The 20,684-nt window shown below is 39.6% G+C and overlaps 1 protein-coding gene across 1 annotated transcript; it reads right to left on the bottom strand.

Moving 5' to 3' along the window:
* Positions 1 to 16,349: 16,349 nt before the first annotated feature.
* LOC102710693 (probable serine/threonine-protein kinase PIX13) lies at positions 16,350 to 19,733 on the bottom strand. The gene is made up of 6 exons (XM_040523413.1): positions 19,646 to 19,733; positions 19,090 to 19,511; positions 18,447 to 18,582; positions 17,510 to 17,652; positions 17,303 to 17,426; positions 16,350 to 17,205 (listed from the first exon to the last, which is right to left on the bottom strand). The coding sequence occupies exons 1-6, from the start codon at positions 19,731 to 19,733 to the stop codon at positions 16,721 to 16,723; spliced, it is 1,398 nt and encodes a 465-aa protein (XP_040379347.1). The 3' UTR covers positions 16,350 to 16,720.
* Positions 19,734 to 20,684: the final 951 nt, after the last annotated feature.

Genomic DNA, 20,684 nt, shown 5'->3' on the forward strand with positions numbered 1-20,684 from the left:
AGAATAAGTGTTATTTTCAGTTGTTTCTAAGAACGATGGTTATGTACTCAACATTGTCTTTTTGTGTACCCTGGCTGGTCCTAGACAGGGATTTTAATACACAATTAAGTTTAGAAATTCGTGTGAGGAATTTCTGAGCGTGACATACTATACCATGCAAGACAATCCGACGAAGACAATGCTAGAAAGGAGCCGCGCCAACAAGGGATCTCCAATGTGATGCATTCAAGAAGATAATGACGTGTAGGATATCATTGTCGCTACTCCAGATATCTAGAAATAGGTTTTCACTTAGAGAATTCACTCAAGGCACAAGAATAATGTAGTGTGTTGAGACATCGTCTATAGTAAGGTTTGCGGCACTCATAAGCATCACCAATGTTGGTTGGACACTATTGTTACCTTAGATCTTGTTATCGCAATCCACACTATCACCGGAGTTGGCAACCGCGCCATAGATAAGTAGACGGTAAAAATGAAGGAGGCCCTGAAACTAACGACATGAACATGAGCGTGTGGACGCTGGAGCCATAAGCACAACCACATGACTTTAGCATGTCTTAGAGACGTAATCAGCAAAGAAGACACAATCGACAATCCTTGCCCCCAACCTGTACTCCGCATCAAGCTCTTGTTTGCTAATACCAAGACAATACCATCATTGGGCCCACCGAGTCTCTCCACTCGTGAAAAACTGCTCATCGCTAGTCAATGCCTCCTCATTCCACCACCCGTTGGCTCATCCTTGTTATCGATTAGACTTGCCTCCTCCCTCCAACATGTTGCTAGAGACTATCAAGCCACCGTCGCCAACTGGACCATCGACGCTGCATGCACACCACGCCACAACCTTCGCCACCTCACCATGACTTACCGATGGCGTTGTTGGATGGTTGCCACAATCACCAGAGTCCACAATGGCCCCATTGCCACCTTCCTCAAGGGTCGTTTTGATGCCCTCTCCAATGGGACGTGAGGATAATCGTCCACCTAGTTCCACCTCTAAATCACCGATTTCGAGAAAACCGGATCCATGATGACCTACTATCACATCAATTGTTTATAGTGTTTATGCTTCTTTGATTAATATCGGAATTTCTAAACCATGATAGCGAACATTGTGGTTTCTTTTTTATATTATTGATAAAGGAAGATCGTGCACCAGTAACATCTCTAACTATTGTTCGAGAAATTACACAACAATAGAGTAGATTGGTAATATGTTAGGTTGGGGGTAGAAACTAGAAACTGATCGGGGGCTTGAAAAAACTTGCACTACCTAGACAAACAAGAAAAAAAAAACCTTTTATAAAAGAACAACATTGAACCAATGGTGCCCTTGCAACTTTATGGTCACGAAAGATAACGGTGTTGTTTTTCTCCCTCGGCATGCAATTGGAACACGTTGTTGAATGACTGATCTCGTGTGTAACTGTACCTACATACATGCAAGAAGTGCAGCATTGATGTCGACAATTTGGTTGGTCAGAAACAGTTCGCCGGATCTCGGGAAATACTGATGCGTTTTTCATGATACCCATTGATCCTTTTAATGGCTTGTGTCAGAGAATCATACCGGATTTGCAGGCACATCCTTCGGTTGTAATTACGGTTATGGGTCCAAATTTGAGTTTTCAACGGTAGATTTTAGGGTTTCTTTATTTTATTTTTTAGCCTTATCTTTTATACCATTAAGAATATCTATATTTATTTGCAAAAATCCGTCGTTTAACTTTTTTTTCCTGAATAAGTCAAACAATCATCACCGTGTTAATTGATTTCTTCAGTACTGCTCCATCTGTTTTAGAATATAGCTTCTTAAGATAAACTTTGACACATTCTTGTATGAGCCTAGATAAATCCTATGCTAGATAGCTATATTTTAAAATAGATAGAGCAGTATGCTCGCTGGCTATTCTCGATGAATTATGCATGTCAGAAACATGTCACCTTCAGCTTTTGGTTTTGGGTTTAGCTTATAATCCAAAATTTGAGTTTTCAACCTTAAATTTGAAATTGGTTTTGAGATTTTTTCACCAAAATTTATTTTTTTAGTTTTGGCTTTTAGATCGCTATGAACATACATATATATATATATATATTATATATATATATATAAGTTTTATTCGTAAATTATTTTCCGTTTGTAAATATGTCGTTTGGTTTTCACCAGTAACCCTAAAGATAACCCCATGATCTTGTCAAGTAGGGACAAAAACTCTTCTACACTCATCTTATCGCTTCTGCTTATGGTTGTAAGTCAAAGTTTGAATTTTTAATCTTAAATTTGGAGTTGAGTTTATGGTGCTTTCTTTGTAGTGTATTTCTAGTATTTATTTTTAAATTGCTAAGAATATATAAGTTTATTGGTAAATTATTTTTTATTTATAAATATACCTGAAAAATAACCCCTTCAAATTGCTTTCCTGCCCGCATGGCTGCATACGCCCTTCTTCGCGTCAACAAGGTCCATGACCATCATGCACCCAGCCGGTGCTGATGCTACTAATGATTTGCCTTTGCCCCCCAAATGCGTTCGTGCATGGGGGCGCATCGCTTTCTTACCAAACCGTGGTGGACGGAGGAGGAGGCAAAGCAAGCGCACGCAGTGGCCATTAATTTGGACGTCCAATTTAATCTTTCTGGAAGGCACGCATCAGTGGCACTCCTCCGCCCGCGAGGGCCGCGACTCCGCGAGTGCTTTACCCAAATCTCCATTTGCGCAAACAGCGTCACGGGCCAGCTCGTGCTCGAGAAAAAGGCGCAGAGCAGAAGGGATGATGCGGTGGCGTCATGATTCAGTCGTGACGACCGCCAAGCGTCGTGCCGTCGTCAACCAAATAGAATCGCTGATAGATGGGGCCTATTGGCTACGAGGCCCACATATCAGTCAAGAGTACCGTAGAGAATCTAAATGAAGCATATCAGTCAGCAGTACCATAGAAAATCTCGTCGAAAGAACTGTGTGACAATCAATTAATATTTTATTTTATTTTTCCTTTCAGACTTTGGGCTCTCATCGGTTTGTTTCTTCTTTTGATTGTAAGCAAAAAATAAACTAAAATTTAAGAGTTATTTTACCATTGGTAAAAAGCATTTCTTGAGGTACCGTATTTTCTAATTTTAGTATCATCGGCTACTGGGTAATCGGAGGTATCAGAATTATACATCGAGAATATAGTATACCTAGATATTTTCTCAATGATCATAAAATTTTTCAAATTTTAAAAGTGGCTTTTATGAATGTTTTTCCATTGTATGTGTATATAAAATTTTACAAAAAATATAGTATTCATTCGCTAGTAAGTCAATTCAATTTTAAAATGAAACGATGAAATCCTTCTAACGTGGAGTTGCAAAGAACCAGAGTACTGAATACAATATGTTGGTAACAACTTGCAGTTTGCATTATGCGTTCTGGTGGTTGATCCGATTGCCATCCCCTATAACTCCGTATATATGATTGAGAAGCCGCTTCAAGGCTTTGAGCAATCACAGGTTCCCAGCTATACATAGAGATAATTGACTCCCGGCCCGTATAGTTGATGAGCAGCTCTGCAAGTTGCAAACTGGCTAGGCCCCAGGGTTACCTATCAAACTACAGTAGCTCACGAGTCCAAGCTTTCCCATCGATCATTGCAGGTAAGGCACGTTAGAGCATGTACACCAGAGTTGCTACACGGCTTTCCAAGCCAAATTTTAGTAATTTTAATAAAATTTTAAGGCACAATAAACTTGTCAACTAAATGACCAAGACATCCGACTAGCCAAACTTCCAAACTACCCCTCTCAATTGTCAAATTTGGCCATCCAAAATTAGCATGCCAATTGTAGGCCTCACATATGGGCTTTACATATATTGTTTTCTTCACATATACAGAGAGTTCTAAATGAAGATGTTGGAGTGTGTAGTTAATATGGAGATAAATCGTTTTAACTAGTTGAACATAGATAAATAGAGATAAAAAAGATAATGTTGAAGATGCTATTACTCCTGCCCAATCGTTTCTTGCTTCTATGCTCTTCTAGTACGACTGCAACTAGGTCATGCATTATGACGGACCTATATAATCTCATGTAAAAATGGATAAAACAACTAAATAAGTGATGGGTCTATCTTAGAAAGAAGTTGTTTTACGCTCATTGGGGAAGTCAACGTTTTCCAACCAACTGCTTCGTTTTATCACCAAACTAATTTTCTTGTTAAATGACGTGTAAAATCGATCTCCAATAGCTATCTAAAAGTGATCTTAGAAACCAAAATTTAGAAGAAAAAAAGTCTAAAAACACATCATATGAGCTATATGGAAAAAAAGGATGAACATACTAATGATTACGTTTTCTAAATAAGTAGATATATACATCTTCTTGTTTATACTCATAAACCAAAATTTAAATTCTCAACTTTAAAATTACAGATGATTTTTAGATTTTTAGCGTAGTTTATTTTTAGTCTTAGCTTTTAGCTCGCTAAAAACCCAAGTATAAATTTTTTTTCTCATAATCTATTTTATTTATAAATTATTTTTAGTTTGGAAATATAGCATTTGTTTTTTTTCCCTACCACCCCATAAGAGCTTGGGGTCATCACTCACCAACCACAGTCCACGGAGCACAACGCCGACGTCCCTGGTCGATGCTTGATGGATGACTGAAGTAGTGAGGTGCAATTAACGAGACCATTACAGCTGCATCCAATAGAAGACTGACTCAAAAGAGGGAGGCGAGACGGGGATTTTAGTTAGCTGTCGTTGCCTTTCGTTGTCTTCATCTCGATCGGTACGTGGTGTCCCAGTCCCTATCAGATCTCGCCGGTTGGAATTACTTTGCTAGTGCACCATTAACAAATTAAGCTGGATACGGCCGGCCGGCGCACGCTCCCATCTTAATCTGAGGACAGCCAATTATGCACTGCCGTTTCGCGTGCGTCGAGTCGTCGCAGAAGACCGAGGGAGTGACCGCTTTTATAAATGAAGGATAATTTATGAATATAATTTTTATTTATATGTTCTTAGTAATTTAAAAGTCAATGTTGTAAATAAACTAAATAAAACCTTAAAATTAACTTTAAATTTAAGATTAAAAATTTAAATTTTGGCTTATAAGTATAAGTAGAAAAAAGAGGAAAATTACAATACTGCCATTACAATTCTACTAAATTATAGATATGTCATTCTGTCCCACGTGTCATTAACTCGTGTGTGCCCCACGTCATTGAGATAACAATGATATATCTCCTACTTTGCAAAATCGTAATGGCACGGTTGTAAAATTTCCAAAAGAATGATGGGTACGTGAGGTGAAATTCCTTTTTCACAATCCTCTTAAGTTAGTTTTTCAATCAGAAAATTCCTTGAGCCAATTTCTTTCTATATTGCTAGGTTTTACTAGCTGGTATACTTCCGGATTCTGGTTTCGATCTTTTATTTATTTATATATACACACATATATACTTACACACGCATGCATACATACATATACACACCCTTGACTGTGTTTATATTATTGGAAGTGTAGAATTTTGAGAAACATAGTCAAAACTCACTCACTCCTTATATAAATACATCGTACCATTATAAATACTTCCTCCGTTTTGCAATATAAGACTTTCTAGCATTGCTTAAATTCATATGGATACTAATGAATCTAGACACATATATAAATTATATACATTCATCAATGAATGAATTTAGTCAATGCTTGAAAGTCTTATAATATGAAACTGAAGTAGTACCTTCTAATCTAAGACTAAATTAGTATATTTTAAAATTAACAAGTTATCACATGAGCCTTGTTGTTAATGGGTACATTGTCTATCAATGAAATAATAATTATTCGTAATTAGTTGAGCACATATATCAAATCTAGGATTTAAAACTGGTCGGACAAGTCCCACCATAAATAAACATAATCAGTTGAGCTGCACTCACTTCACACAAGCCATAATTCACGATAAGTTACTTTTATATAATGCCACATTAATTTTAATATTTATTTTTCTTTATTAAAATGGGTATTTGTAGTATATTTTTGTGATTGCTACGGACAACATATTTAAGTGTTAGAGGATGACTACTTTTTTTTCACATCTCATTGTATTTCAGACTTTTTTTTTAATACTGGAGTCATAATCTTCTAGCGCTTTATATAGTTGCATACTGTACCAGCATTATAGAATGATCCTATTACTGATGTGGTCAACTACTGTTATCTAATGCGTTCATTGTCTTCATCTATGTACTCCGTTCGTTTTATATCATAATAGGTAGGGATTTATTTAATAATTAATATATATGGTTTGTATATATATTTATATGTATTCGTGTCCATATGTATAAGATAACTTACCTCGCAAAACTGAGAGAGTATTGATTAAGCATTTGATCGACATTGATAATTGATAGGGTTGGATCAAGTTCAAAGCAGCTGTACGTTAGTCACTGGCAATAAAGATATGTTCTGTAACGGTTTTGACACCCGGATAATAACCTCCAGTTGGCAATATTGAAACACGTTAACCTACTGGACTAACTCTATTATCACAATCGAGTTTTTTTTTCTCATAAGAAAATGCAGTCAGCATCACACTTATCGCTGATTGTAATTAAGTCATTTCAACTATATATGACTTCTTCAATGCCCCTGCAATTTTTTAAGGAAACTATGGCGGGCATTGCTATCCTGAACTTTTATTGATCTGAATATGTAATTACTTGTATTAGGTTGCGATCGAGCTTGCATGCATGAAAGAGAGGGAAAGTCTTTTATTTTCTATTAGCATGCTTTTATATTATTGAACGATGTATTTTTTTAAAATATCTTATAGAAAAGTTAGTTTGGAAAATCATATTAAATATTTTTAATACTAAAACAACCATGTATTAGTGACTCACTCGTTTTACTTGATCATATTGTTTTTGTATTTCACTCACACTTGGAAGTACAGGGCGTGAGTTGAAAAAGAAGCAAATAAAATATTTCAAGTTTACAACAAGCTCCATAGACGCTTCCCACGCCTAAGTGGTGTTTAGATTGAGAAAAATTTTGGAAGAAGGATCACGTCAAATATTTGATCGGATGTCGTAAGGGGTTTTTGGACACGAATAAAAAAACGAATTTCACGGCTAGCCTAAAAACCGGGAGACGAACCTTTTAAGCCTAATTAATCCGTCATTAGCACATGTTGCTTACTGTAGCATTTATGGCTAATCATGGACTAATTAGGCTCAAAAGATTCGTCTCAAGATTTCTTTCATAACTGTGCAATTAGTTTTTTTGGTTCATCTATGTTTAATGCTTTATTTAAGTGTCCAAAAATTCGATGTGATGTTTTTGAAAAAAAATCGGGAACTAAACAAGGCCCTAGCCAGTTTTTCCGCAACAGCTCTGTTAGAACACCGATGTTTTCAAAGGAAGATGGAACAGAGCACCGATGTTTTCAAAGGAAGATGCCGTGTTCTTTGTGGACATGAAAAATAAAAGATTATTTGATTTGTTTCATAATTATTTCATGATATATATATAATGAAATTAACTACTATCAAGTTAAAAGTTTGCTCTAGAAAGATAAAATGATAAACTTTTATATAGATTTTTTTAAAAAAATATATCATTTAGCAGTTCGGGAAACGTACAACATAAAAACCGAAGAAAAATCTAAGAATAAGATGTGTTATAGTTTTTCGGGCATGATCATCAATGCCATTATAAACTGTATTGTGCAACCTTTCCAAATATTCCAAAGTACCATAGGAAGGATCAATACGGTTGAGAATCTTTCATAGATGTTGGATTCTCAATCAGCACTCAGAAAGCAACACCAATGACTTAGGGTCCCCCAAGCTCATCGAGGGACACCCGTTGTGCTCCGCCATGAGGAGCATGCACCCACGATGTGTGGTAAAGAGAATATGGAGATATATCGAGAGGGAAGAGAGAGGGTTGAGGAGAGAAGATGATGTGGATGTATTGATACAATGGAAGTTAAGATTACACACTTAAAAAAAGACCCGGGTTGTGGTATTTCCATATGGATCAATTGTCAGCTCGGTTTGATCCACTGGTACCTTTTATTTATAAAACGTGCACTAATGGCTCCTATATTGCTAGTTTTTTTAACCGGTTCCTATGACTATTGGTGCCTGTTTTCATGATGAGCCAAACCACTGGGAGGTTCTTAATTTGTTTCAGTCAAAAAGATTTGTTTGCACGGGAAACTCCTCATAGATGTTGATTTTGAATGGATTGACGCATATAAGAAGCCATCTGTTAGGGATTAGGGGTTTTATAGTAGTGTATTTTACAAACCTCGAAAAATTGTTCCATAGGCAGCAGTATCTGAGTTTTCCACATTCTAACATTTTCCACACAAAAAATACTTCTCTAGAAACATTGTTCAAAAATAGACCCATTTTACAGTGCCAAATTACATAGCGCGGGATATAACAACTCATCGTCATGATGTGTGGTGTCAAGATGGGGTTGACTGGTCTACCTCCACGCCAACCCCACCTCAGCACATACATTAAACCCATCTTGGCATCACACATCGCTGAGCTATTATACCTCAGCGCCATATAACTTGGCATCGGGAAATGGATCTATTATTAGATAATATTTTTAAAGGGGTTCATTTTAAGATTTCTTAAAAAAAGGTTAGAATGCAAAAATTCACCAAGAGCATACCGTCTCGTATCCAAATGTATTCATTGTGCGTGTCAAAACCAAGGATGCCCTGTTAACATTAATGGTAAGATACCAAGCTTTGCCTACCTACAACTAGCCACTAAGATCATTTATGGTAAAGGTTTCCCTCTCATTTAAATAAAATTCGATGTAAGTATTTTTTATGACGCGGCAAATAATAAAAAGAGGTAATATGATTAATATGATTTTTTAAAATAACTTTCCTATATAAAATTTTAAAAAAAATACATCGTTTAACGGTTCGAAAATCGTGCGCGTGAAAAATGAGGGTGATTAGATAACTTACCACCCTAGCCGAACGTGGCCATACTATATCAATCAACATCTAAATCTCAAATTATTTATGTAACGCTTTTAGGCCAGTCTCAATGCTCAGTTTCACTGTACAGTTTTCAAAACAGCTAACTCGATTAAACGATTTATGAAATAACTATTCACAGTGCAGCGTTTCATTGTACCATTTTTAAAGCTAAATAAAACATTTAATTACTGCTGAAAGTTTGATTGCATACGAATAGTGTTTGATTGCATGAAGTGCCTCAAGCTCCTCAATGCAAGTTTCACTGTATTACCGAGGACTTGGTAACGTGACCAAAGGTTCCATGGCCATAAAACTAATTCTCTCTTCTTATAGTTTCATGCAAATATTTTCTTTTATAATTATATGTTACTTAATTAATGGACATGACACCTTCGTAAAACCCCTTTACCCCTATTAGCACCGGCCTTATATAAACATAAAAAAGAAATCCTCAACTAACGATGACCTAACATCGTACGTGTTCTTTAAGACCTCACATGGCCTCCCGTGTTCTTTCATAATTAAGCTCCGACACAGGCCACTATATTTTAATTAGACCTTGAGTTTAGGTTCACATGCCGCTCTAGGGCTGTACTTCCGAGCGGCGACGGCCGGTTAATTTGCACGGACATAAGCGCTATCAGTCTGATGATCCAGCATCCCTATCTTTGTTTTAAATTTTTAACTTTCTTTTAGAAATTTTATATCAAAATTTATTTTCTAGTATTAATTTTTTATATCACTAAAATATATAAAATAATTTTATCTGTAAACTATTTTTCATTTATGGATACATAAAACAATCACCCCCAGTACTACTGTACTCTAGGATCGATCTGTCCAAGCCTGAACAGAAACTTTTTGTGCCTTCATAAAAAGGAAAAGGACGTCCCTCTATCAGGCCAAGGCATCTGAGCAGCTACAGGAGGGTTTAACTGGATCGATGGCGATCGGCAAGGTGACAAACGACGGCGACGTCGCGTCACGAGGGTACGACGGCGGCGTCGCGTCGAGTGTTTCTTTTCACCGGAGGCGGCGCATGGTTGGGCGTTGTGGGCTGGCCTTTCGTGCCGCCCCGGGAAAGCTGCGGCATTGCCCCTGTGCTGTGCAGCTGTGCTGGAAGCTCTCAGCGAATAGAAAAACTGTATGATAATAAAGTATATATGAGTTTTAAAATTTTTTCTTGTCTACTGTATAATTTTTTTTATATATTTATAGATTTTTTGTCTTTATTAATTATTTATAGGTTATAAATAATTGTGCTGGTGTGACTTTTGGAGAAGAGATGCAATTACATTCTTGATGAGTCATCCAAAGGCTAAAAATAATTGAAGTGGTGTGAAAAGATGCAATTTACACCCTTGATATATTATTCTAGGACTAAAAACAATTAATGTGGCTAAGGAAATAAGAGTAGATTAGACCCAATGACGTGGAGAAAGAAGGGATTCCTTTTCCTTCGTGTTCGATCGGGAGTTCGGGACCAGTGCAACAGTAGTACTTTGTACGATCGGGACCAGTGCTCACAGGCTCACAGCGACCGATTTGGCTCATTGCCATGCATTCAAGGTCGGCGAGCTTGAGGAAGTTTTATAGCAGAGGTATATAGCACGTCTAATTTTGTTTATAAGTATTAAAAGATAACACACCACATCATCTCTGTATTACCTAAAGTACACTACTTTCACCAATGATTAACCAATCTATTTTTTCTTTTTGTTTCTTTCGAGGATTGGGTAAAGACTATCCCTTACAAGAGAGATGACTCATTTTTTTTCTCTTTTCCACTTATCATTTAATCTTATGTGGTGTATTGTGTTTGTGTTAAGAGAGTTATGGTACATACTCTAACCCGGTTGTTGGATCTCTTCGCTCCAATTTTTTTTTCTTTTACTTATACTCATAGAATAAAATTTAAATTTTCAACCTTAAATTTAGAATTAATTTTGGAGTTTTTAATCATAATTTTTTCAGTCTTGGTTACAAATATAAAAGTTTTATTAATAAATTATTTTATATTATACACATATGTTGTTTAGTTTTTTTTCTTCGATAAGCTAAAAGATAACCATGCTCGAGTGGAAACTTCACTGGATCGTACGCCTTGCAACTTTCAAGGAACAGTGCACACATAGTCCTGAAGACGATGGAACGATGGATCATCCAACGACCCGTCAGACTGATTTAGGCCTTATTTAGTTCTCAAAATTTTTTTAAAAAAACATGACATTAAATTATTAGACACCGAAGAAGAAATCTTGAGACGAATCATTTGAGCCTAATTAGTCCACAATTAGTCATAAGTGCTACAGGAACTAACATGTGCTAATGATGAATTAATTAGGCTCAAAAGATTCGTCTCACGGTTTATAAATAAAAAATAATTTATAAATAAAATATTATATACATATTTGATCTAAAAACCAATACAGTAAAATAAACTTCGATAAAAAAATCTTAAAATTAACTCTAAATTTAAAGCTAAAATTTAAATTTTATCGTATAAACTTATAGGTATAAACGAAAAGGTGATATTATCAGCCGAAGGGGACGCTTATTCGGTCCATTGATGGTGGTCAGTCTGTACAGTGCTACTCTGTTGCATCTCCCACCCTCTCGTATTGAATATGCTAGCGGGTGGGCGACCACGGTGGCAGTGGTTCAATTCGGATCCACGTATAGTACTACTAATCTTTCGCGATCGCTCGGTTTCAGCTCACAGTACAACACAGCACAGGCGCCGGCGCGGGCGATTTCGTGCGTGGCATCGTGGCAAAACCAAGGCGGACGCGAGCCAGCGCGCCGCGCGCCGTCCCAACGTTACGAATCGGTAGACGCGCGTGAGCCGCTGCGAGTTGTTCGCAGAAAGTCGAGATGGGTGATCGGCAGGGGTGGATAATGGCCTCACGGGTGGGGTGATCACATATAGGGGCCATAGCTAGGGGACCGGCTGATCGAGTAGCAAGCTAGCTAGCGATCAAGAGGTGGCGCCGAGAGAGCCCGACGCGTGAGAAAGAGAGAGACGTACGTGTCGCGGCGGGGCTGAAAGCCCTCTTTTTTTTTTTCCTTCTTGAAAATTGGAACTAGTTATCAGAAACAAAGAATGTGTTCGGAATAACTACACAGTACACCAAACAACCATCACCCTGATTCACCCAGCTTTAACACCTGATAGCTAACGCGATGGCAGGGCTCAACAACAAGTGTCGATACCAAAATATTATAAAATCAGCCCAAGTGACTAACAGTTAAGACTTAATAAAATATGTGCTATCGTTGCTAAGCATATTGTCTAGCGGCACGGCAACTTTAGCTCTACCGTGATCACGTCATCGTAGCCACAGATACCGTCAGAACGAACAAACATTATTGACGCTCTACGATGGAACTTAGCCCAAGCCACAAATTGTCACAACTTACACACGGCTAGCACCAACACACCGAGAAGAGGATGTAACATGTCATTGTCACTGAGCTTCTTACACATCCCATACTGAAGCAACTATGACTTCACCTAGCAGACCTAACAAAAAGAGCTATACTATTATCTTTTTCTTTTATTTATGCCTATAAACCAAAATTTAAATAGAAGATTTGATTTTTGAGATTTTTTATCGTAGTTTATTTTCTAGCCTGAGCTTTTAGATCACTAAGAACATATATAAAAGTTATATTTACAAATTATGTTTTGTTTGCAAATATATCGTTTGAACCTCTCACCAATGATCTAAATGATATCACCCGTGGCTGCAACAAACTATGCACTCGAAAATAGGGATGGCAATGGACTCTTAATTTTGGGCTACAAAATTTATAATAGTTTAAAAGGATATGTGCTTAAATTCTATAAAATTTGGAGCTGAGCTAAAAATTGAAATAATCCATAGATCTGGTCTATTACCACCCCTAGTAATTAAAAGTCCTAACGGATTTGCTGTCATATGTGTTAGTTTCTTTCTTTCCCAGTGCCACGCGCATTAGCGTCTTCAAACCCTAATTACTTTCTGTATCTCATAAAAAACGAATTAATCGGTTGACAGAGGGAGTACGAAGACTTCGTTCCGTGCAGTCTGTCTAAACTAGGAGGGTGGTTATGAAAAACAAAAAGGCTAAACAACATATCTACAGATGAAAAATGAGATAAGAATAACAGTTTTATATATGTATTTTTAACGATTTAAAAACCAATGGTGAAAAAATCCCAAATTTAATTTTAAATTTAAGACTGAAAATTTATATTTTGGCTATAAGCATAAGCATAAGTAAAAGGATAGGGTTAGAATTGTACGAAGATGATTGTTACTGTCTATCATTACAACAGCAAATATAATGAGACGGAGAAAGAGAAGAGAGAAAAAAATAGGTGTTATGGATGCTAACTACTTAGAGTCATTCTTAGCATTTATTTAAAACATTTTTGTTACATGTAATGAATAAAAAGAAAACAATAATACAAAAGTTATTAACGAATAAATTGTATTTGATCCTACCTTAATACATATTCTTATAAGATAAATTTTCGTGAATGGTGAATGTCGTGGATAACGGAAGAGTCAATCTTAAACTTTATCTATGAACATGGCTAATGGCGATGGAACATACATGGTATTCTAATCCCGTGACATACGATTACGCAATCTAATAAAGATACCTTTTCTTTTGGGTCTACAGAGACTATTAGGGCATGTTCAATCTATCTTAAAACATATCAGCAGAAAAAATTCCTCATATAAATAACAGTCTCTTAAGCTGACTAATCATAATTATAGACTAATTAATTTATCTTTCATATTTCATCTGATCGGTGTCTTTTATTAAACTCATCAGAATTATAGACTAATTAACATTGATTTCTACAATCCTTAATGGCGATGGAAATAGACATGATATTCTAATCCCGTGACATGATTAAGAGACATTAGTCATGCTTCAGAATGCAGTGGGCGGAATCAGTCACGTCCAACATTTAAGTTTTATGCAGATGCGTGCGTGCTAACAGTGGCGCGTGTTACCCTACAACGAAATACTCCTACTACAAGTATGAAATCCAGGAATGTTCAGTGAACACCCGTGTCACGGTGTCCTGTTATCCTAAACGAGAAGTATGCGGGAGTAACGTGCGTGCAGATCGAACCAGATTCCATGCATCTGTCAGTGTCAGCATACTACCATAGCAGCGGCTAGCGGGTGTAGAAGCTGAAAGAACTGTGCGATTGTGAGATGCATGGGCACCACCACCGAACGAAACATGTGAACAGCTCTACGTACGAGAGCCGGGGTGTGAAATCTGGAATGGTCACGAGAGCCGGAGCTGGACAATGGTTGTCTTATTCTGTTGACGAATGATTAAATATTATTTGGTTTTTTATAATTATTTAATAATAAAAGCAATGGAATTAATTACCGTAATGTTCAAAATCTACGATAGAAATGTGATATGATAACTTATACTTTTTTTTAAAAAAAATACATTCAGAAACGTACACGCAGAAAACCAAAAAAAAAAGCTACGAATAATCTAGGTAAAAAACACATCCATTAATATCAACAAGGAACACAAGGATTGTGTTATTTTATTAGATAATGATAAAAGATTATCTGATTTATGTGATAGTTATTTAATGGCATAACGATAGAATTAATTACTGCAAAATTAAAAAATTAGTTTAGAAAAATATGACATCATCAACTTCTATATATTTTTTAATAAAAAATGCACTGATCAACAGTTTGAGAAACATATACATAAGAGTTGAGGAATGATCTAGAGAAAAAGACGGCAACCAATGAACAAAACTATACATGTAGCTATGCACGGGACCAGTAATGTGATAGACAGGCTGTCGCTCAATGATTTGGCTTACACTTATGCTAATCATATGCTTTATTGTTAACTAAAAATATGGGGTGATTGTTTGGCTTTTTCATATGAAAAAACCAAACGGCAGATTTGCATGTGAAAAACAATTTGTGAATAAAATTTTTATATTTGTATTCTTAGCGATCTAAAATCCAAAACTAAAAAATAAACTTCATTGAAAAAAAATCCTCAAAACAACTTCAAATATAGATTGAAAATTTAAATTTTAGCTTATAAGCAGAAGCAGAAACAAAAAGATGAGAGTGATAATTTGTGGGTCAAACTTTTTTATACATTTTCATAGTAATTCAAAAGTAAACACGGTAAAAGAAATAAACTGCAATAAAAGACCACCAAAAATATACTTCAAAATTTTGGTTGTAAGCATAATCATAGGGGAAATGAAGAGGACTGACTTATATTCTCTTGATAATAAAGGATGACATATTATCTGATTTCTTATAGTTATTTAATGTTATAAGGAATGAAATTAAATAGTACAAAATTAAAAGCTATCCTATAAAATTACGACAATGAACTTCTACATAATTTTTTTCATAGAAAATATATTATTTAATAATTTAGAAAATGTAAGTGCAAAAGGTGAAAATTAACACGAGAATAATCTATACAGATGAGGACAACACAAGTGACTCAGCGGAGGGACAAAGCTCAAAAATTCTACCTGTTTCAGTGTGCGTCCAGACTCGACTCCACCGGGACAAAACTTGAAAATGTCTGCTACTACTTCATGTCTTACAGTTAAAAAGTTTCTTATGGCATTTCACATTAGGAGATCAAATACTTCAGATCGAGCAATCAAGCGGGAAAAAAGAATATCGCGATGCAGGACCATCCATTTGATCCCCTCGCCACTCCCGTATCATTCCTCTTGTCGCTCCCCCGTCTCCCCCACTGTTTCTCAATTTCCCGCAAATTCTCTACGGCTTTATAGGATGTTCGTGTATGGAGATGGAGGCGGCGATGCAGAATAACCCACAAGAAAGCCAATACGATGGTAGACTGGTAGTGGAGCGCAGGGTCGGCATCCCGGCGCAGACGTGGTGTTAGGATGATTACTATTTGCATTCAAACGTCACTCCTCTTGTCTTCTCCGGAGCGCGAGGTAGATCTAGCCTTGATATCGGGAAATTTACAATTATACCACTATGATTTTGTAAAGTTATAGATATGCTACTGGTATCTTAATGACATATGAGACCCACATGAGCAATGACACGTGGGTCAGGATGACATTTCTACGATTTCGCAAAATTATAATGGTATCCTTGTAATTTTCCCTTGATAATTGCTGTGAACTTTTGATGCTTTAGAACATGTATAAGATTTTTCATCACTCTGATCAAAATGTTGCGACAGGTTTTTTTATGATGTCGTATTTGTATTTAGATCTATTGATGTTTAAATAGCTCAAAATTGTTCTTTTATATGTTGAAGCAAAATATTTTTAAGTGTCATTTGATTACGTTTCACCATTTCAGTGGTTGAAACATTTTCACTTCAGCGATAGCTGGAACATTTTCATATACGGTATGCCACAACTTCCCTTTTAATAGACAGAAATCCAGCACACGATTTATAGTCACGTGCTTCGCGTTCAGGTCTACTTTAAGCTGAACAAGGGTCAACGATGACATGTGTAAAACTGTCACTACTCCTGTATCCTTTCAACTCATCCCCACAACACAAGCTGTAGTTCTCGCTTCAAGTAAAGCACTATCTGCCTTTAGCCGACCAGCATTTGGGCCAACTCCAATCCGCAAAGGATAAGCCCCAGACAGAAAAAATTGGGCCAAAAAGTGCAAACTCCGCCACATGTTGGGCCCTGGGGGCTATCTCACGCGAGCACTAGATGGGTGTCCGCTCCGCGCGCCATCCGATGCAGGCCTCGGCCGCGAAGAGTGGTGGTGATGGCCATGCCCGTGCCCGTGCGGCCCACCACTCCGCGCGGGGGGGATCCGCGGCGACGCGTCGTCCCGCGTCGCGGTGGCGGCGCACTTGGGACGCGCCCTGATCCGCTGGATCTCCTCGAGAGACTGGACGACCTCGGCCATGGAGGGGCGGCTCCTGGGGTCCCCGGAGAGGCAGCGCAGCGTGAGGTGGGCGGCCTGCTGCGCGGCCCTGGACGGGTACTGCCCCTCCAGCCGCGGGTCGACCAGCCGCGCCAGCTTCCGCCGGTCCACCAGGCACGGCTTGGCCCACTCCACCAGGCTGTGCTGCGGCGCGGGCCTCCCCGTGTCCAGCGCCCGCATCCCCGTCAGCATCTCCAGCAGCACCACGCCGAACCCGTACACGTCGCTCTTCACGTACAAGTGCCCTGCTCATGACAGTACAGCGCAAGTCAGCTGATGACATGACACCCGTGTCATCTAGGTAATGTAATTAAGCTGGAGTTGAGCGAGCGTATTACGCACCTGTGGCGACGTACTCCGGCGCGGCGTAGCCGTAGGTGCCCATCACGCGGGTCGTGACGTGGCTCTCGCCGGCGCTGGGGCCGTTCTTCGCGAGGCCGAAGTCCGAGAGCTTGGCGTTGTAGTGCTGCATACATATATGTGCAACTGCAAGTCAGAACGGGTACCATGTGGTGCCATTGCCATCGTCCTTGTATGTGGGGTACGTACCGTGTCGAGGAGGATGTTGGAGGCCTTGAAGTCGCGGTAGATGATCTGCAGGTCCGACGAGTGCAGGAAGGCGAGGCCGCGAGCGGCGCCGATGGCGATGCGAAGCCGGAGGTTCCACGAGATCGGTTGGTAGGCGCTGCCTTCTGCTTATACCCGGTGCTTTCGTGTTAGTTCATATCCCTAGTGTTTAACTCTAGATGCACAAAAATCTTGTGAAAAATTAAAAGGTTTTACCACTAGGACAAAATTACGGTTTATATGTACCCTTCTAGTTCTAGAGTTGTCTACTGGTGGTCCGACAAATCCCCTGCAACATGCTACCCTGTTTGGTCCATAGGAATTGACACGGCCATGTCGCGAGGGCGACCTCAATTGACAAATTGAGGGGGTGTTTGGGACAAGGGGTCCATCAAATATTTGGACAATTATTATAAATAGTAAATATAGATTATTAATAAAACGCACTCATAATCTTAGACTAATTCGCGAGACGAATCTATTGAGCCTGATTAATCTATGATTAGCCTATATGATGCTACAGTAAATATGCTCTAATTATGGATTAATTAGGCTTAAAAAACTCGTCTCGCGGATTACCACTCATTTATGAAATTAATTTTTTATTAGTCTATGTTTAATATTTTAAATTAGTATCAAACATCTGATGTAATAAGGGGCTAAAAAGTTCCACATCTAAACAACCAAGTTTAGCTCCATCTAAACGACCCCGACTCTAGCGCGGCAACCGACTTTCACGACGATACTATGAGACCACGTCAACCAGAACCAGTCCAGCGTCAGCATCGCTGTCGACAAAGTGAAACCAATCTTCCCAAAGTCAACGGGTTCAAGCTGGCAAGGGAACAGAGACCGGAGAGACAAAAGACAACGGCGCAGCGCCAAGAAAGGAAGAGTCGAATCGAAGAAGCAAGCTTACTTCTGAAGAGGTGATTCTCCAAGCTGCCCTTCACCATGAACTCGTACACGAGCAGCAGCTCCCTGTCCTCCACACAGTACCCGATCAGCCTCACCAGGTTGGGATGCGACAGCCTCCCGAGAAAGTTCACCTCAGACTGTAAACACACAGAAACCGTCACCGGATTAGCTCAGCTGCCTCAGCACGCAGGATCGAGCGCGAAATGCAGCAATCACTCGGCGTGTCCACGCACAAAAGAAAAAAAAAACGGTGTGCGATCAAACTTGCTGATCACCGCAGCTCGTTTGCAAGGAAGTGTGGGCAAGTGGCCCAGCGAATTAAGAAGTTCATATACTACATAAATATGAACATTTGAAAAGTGTGGGAGACTGCCTGCCTAGCCGCGAAAACGCGGCATGCACGCGGTATTGGAGGCGGAATATTGATCCCGGTGTAAAGTTTAAACCAAGGTCGTCACAATTATTGATGCCTGCGGCATGGGTGTTAGAGAAACTTTTTTAAGGATTATTTCTGGATCAGCTTGAGCTCTGTTGAATCATGCGTGCCATTATGATATGCTGCTGTCCGTTTTCGTGCTGTCTAAAACGCTTAAACAAGTTGACGTTAGCGCGGCGAGCAGATGGCGAGCTGCGAACGAACGTACCTGCCATTCCTGCAGGCCCTGCACGCTCTCGGGGTTGAGCTTCTTGACGGCGATGACCATGCCGGTGCCGCTGCGCGCGGGGCTCATCGTCCTCTCGTCGACCCACCCCTTGTACACCCGCCCGAACCCGCCCTCGCCGAGGACGGTGTCCGGCTTGAAGTTCCTGGTCGCCGCCCTGAGCTCCGCGAACGTGAAGATGCGGAGGTTGGGGACCTCCAGGATCCTCCCCGCCTCCGGCTCCGGGGAGAGCGCCCCGCCGGGGCCCAGGGGCAGCAGCTGGTTGCTGCTGCTACTGCTGCTGCTTCGGGTGGTGATGCTGCTCATGGACGAGCTTGACCTCGCCGTAAGATGCCCGGCGCTGCCCATGGAAGAAAGCGCGCTGGGCGCTGCCATGATGGGCCTCGCCGTTGCCGTAGCTGCCTCTGCTGCGAGGTGGTTTCGATCAGAATCTTGTCAAGAACCAGGGGGAAGAAAATGCACCGCGCTGGCAAATGAATGCTGAAACGAAATGCCGCGAGCTTTCTGAATCGCAACAAGTGATTTTAGTCACCACTACCTTGAGGGCGTGGGCGACCATGGTGACCTGGTGTTGGCGCCCTCACGGCCTCTGCTTCGGCCTCCTCGGAGCCGAAGCAGTTCCCCATGGAAGCAAACTAATTAAGCTCAAACTAGCCCAGCAATACGCGAGACGACGCTGATTGATCTCAGCAGCCAGTGCTATGCTACTCCTTTGCTGCGCTTTGATCGCATCCGTCTTTTCTACTTCTACCTGTATATAAATCGTCGCAGCTTGTCTTGTCGCGCCGACGCGCGTCTGCCGAGGCTTATTACGCGGTATGGAGACCTTTCCGATCCGATGGCCGGCGCTCTCGCTCTGGGGGCTTTGGTTGTTTCTTTTTCGAGGTTAAAGATGGGGTCTACTAGCTCCAGGGTCAGCTCAATACTCTCTTCGGGTTGATAATTTTTTATCACTTTAAATAATCGTATAGTTTTATTAATCAATTTTTTACTATAATTTTTATTAAAATATAAAAAAATAAATAATTGTCTATTTTATTAAAGTGTCTTTTATGACTCATCTATACGGGGTGGCAGGAAAAAATAGCAAAAGTACTCTGAAATGCTTATATTTGTTGATGAATTATAAAAGAGTGAAGTGCACTAGCGGTTCTTAAACTTGTATACATATGTTATCTAGGTCTCTGAACTCTCAAAATGCATTTTTAGTCTCCGAACTTGTCCGGGGGTGTCATATAGGTCTAAACGAGCTCTAACCCGCTCCATCCGCTGACGTGGTATGCCACGGTGGCGCCTCTGTGTTGGTGGGGCCATGTGGGTCCTACATGTCGGTTTCTCTCTCTCCTCCTTATTCTTTTCTCTCTTTTCTCGTAGGCGCCACCGTGGCATGTCACGTCAGCGAATGGAGCAGGTTAGAGCTCGTTTGGACCTATATGACACCCTTGGACAAGTTCGGGGACCCAAAAATACATTTTAAGAGTTTAGGAACCTAGATGACACATACATACAAGTTTAAAGACCGCTGGTGCACTTCACTCGTTCTAAAATGTAGTAATTCTTATATTTGTAGACATAAG

The sequence above is a fragment of the Oryza brachyantha genome, chromosome 4 (genome assembly GCF_000231095.2).
Source record: "Oryza brachyantha chromosome 4, ObraRS2, whole genome shotgun sequence".
NCBI lineage: Eukaryota > Viridiplantae > Streptophyta > Magnoliopsida > Poales > Poaceae > Oryza > Oryza brachyantha.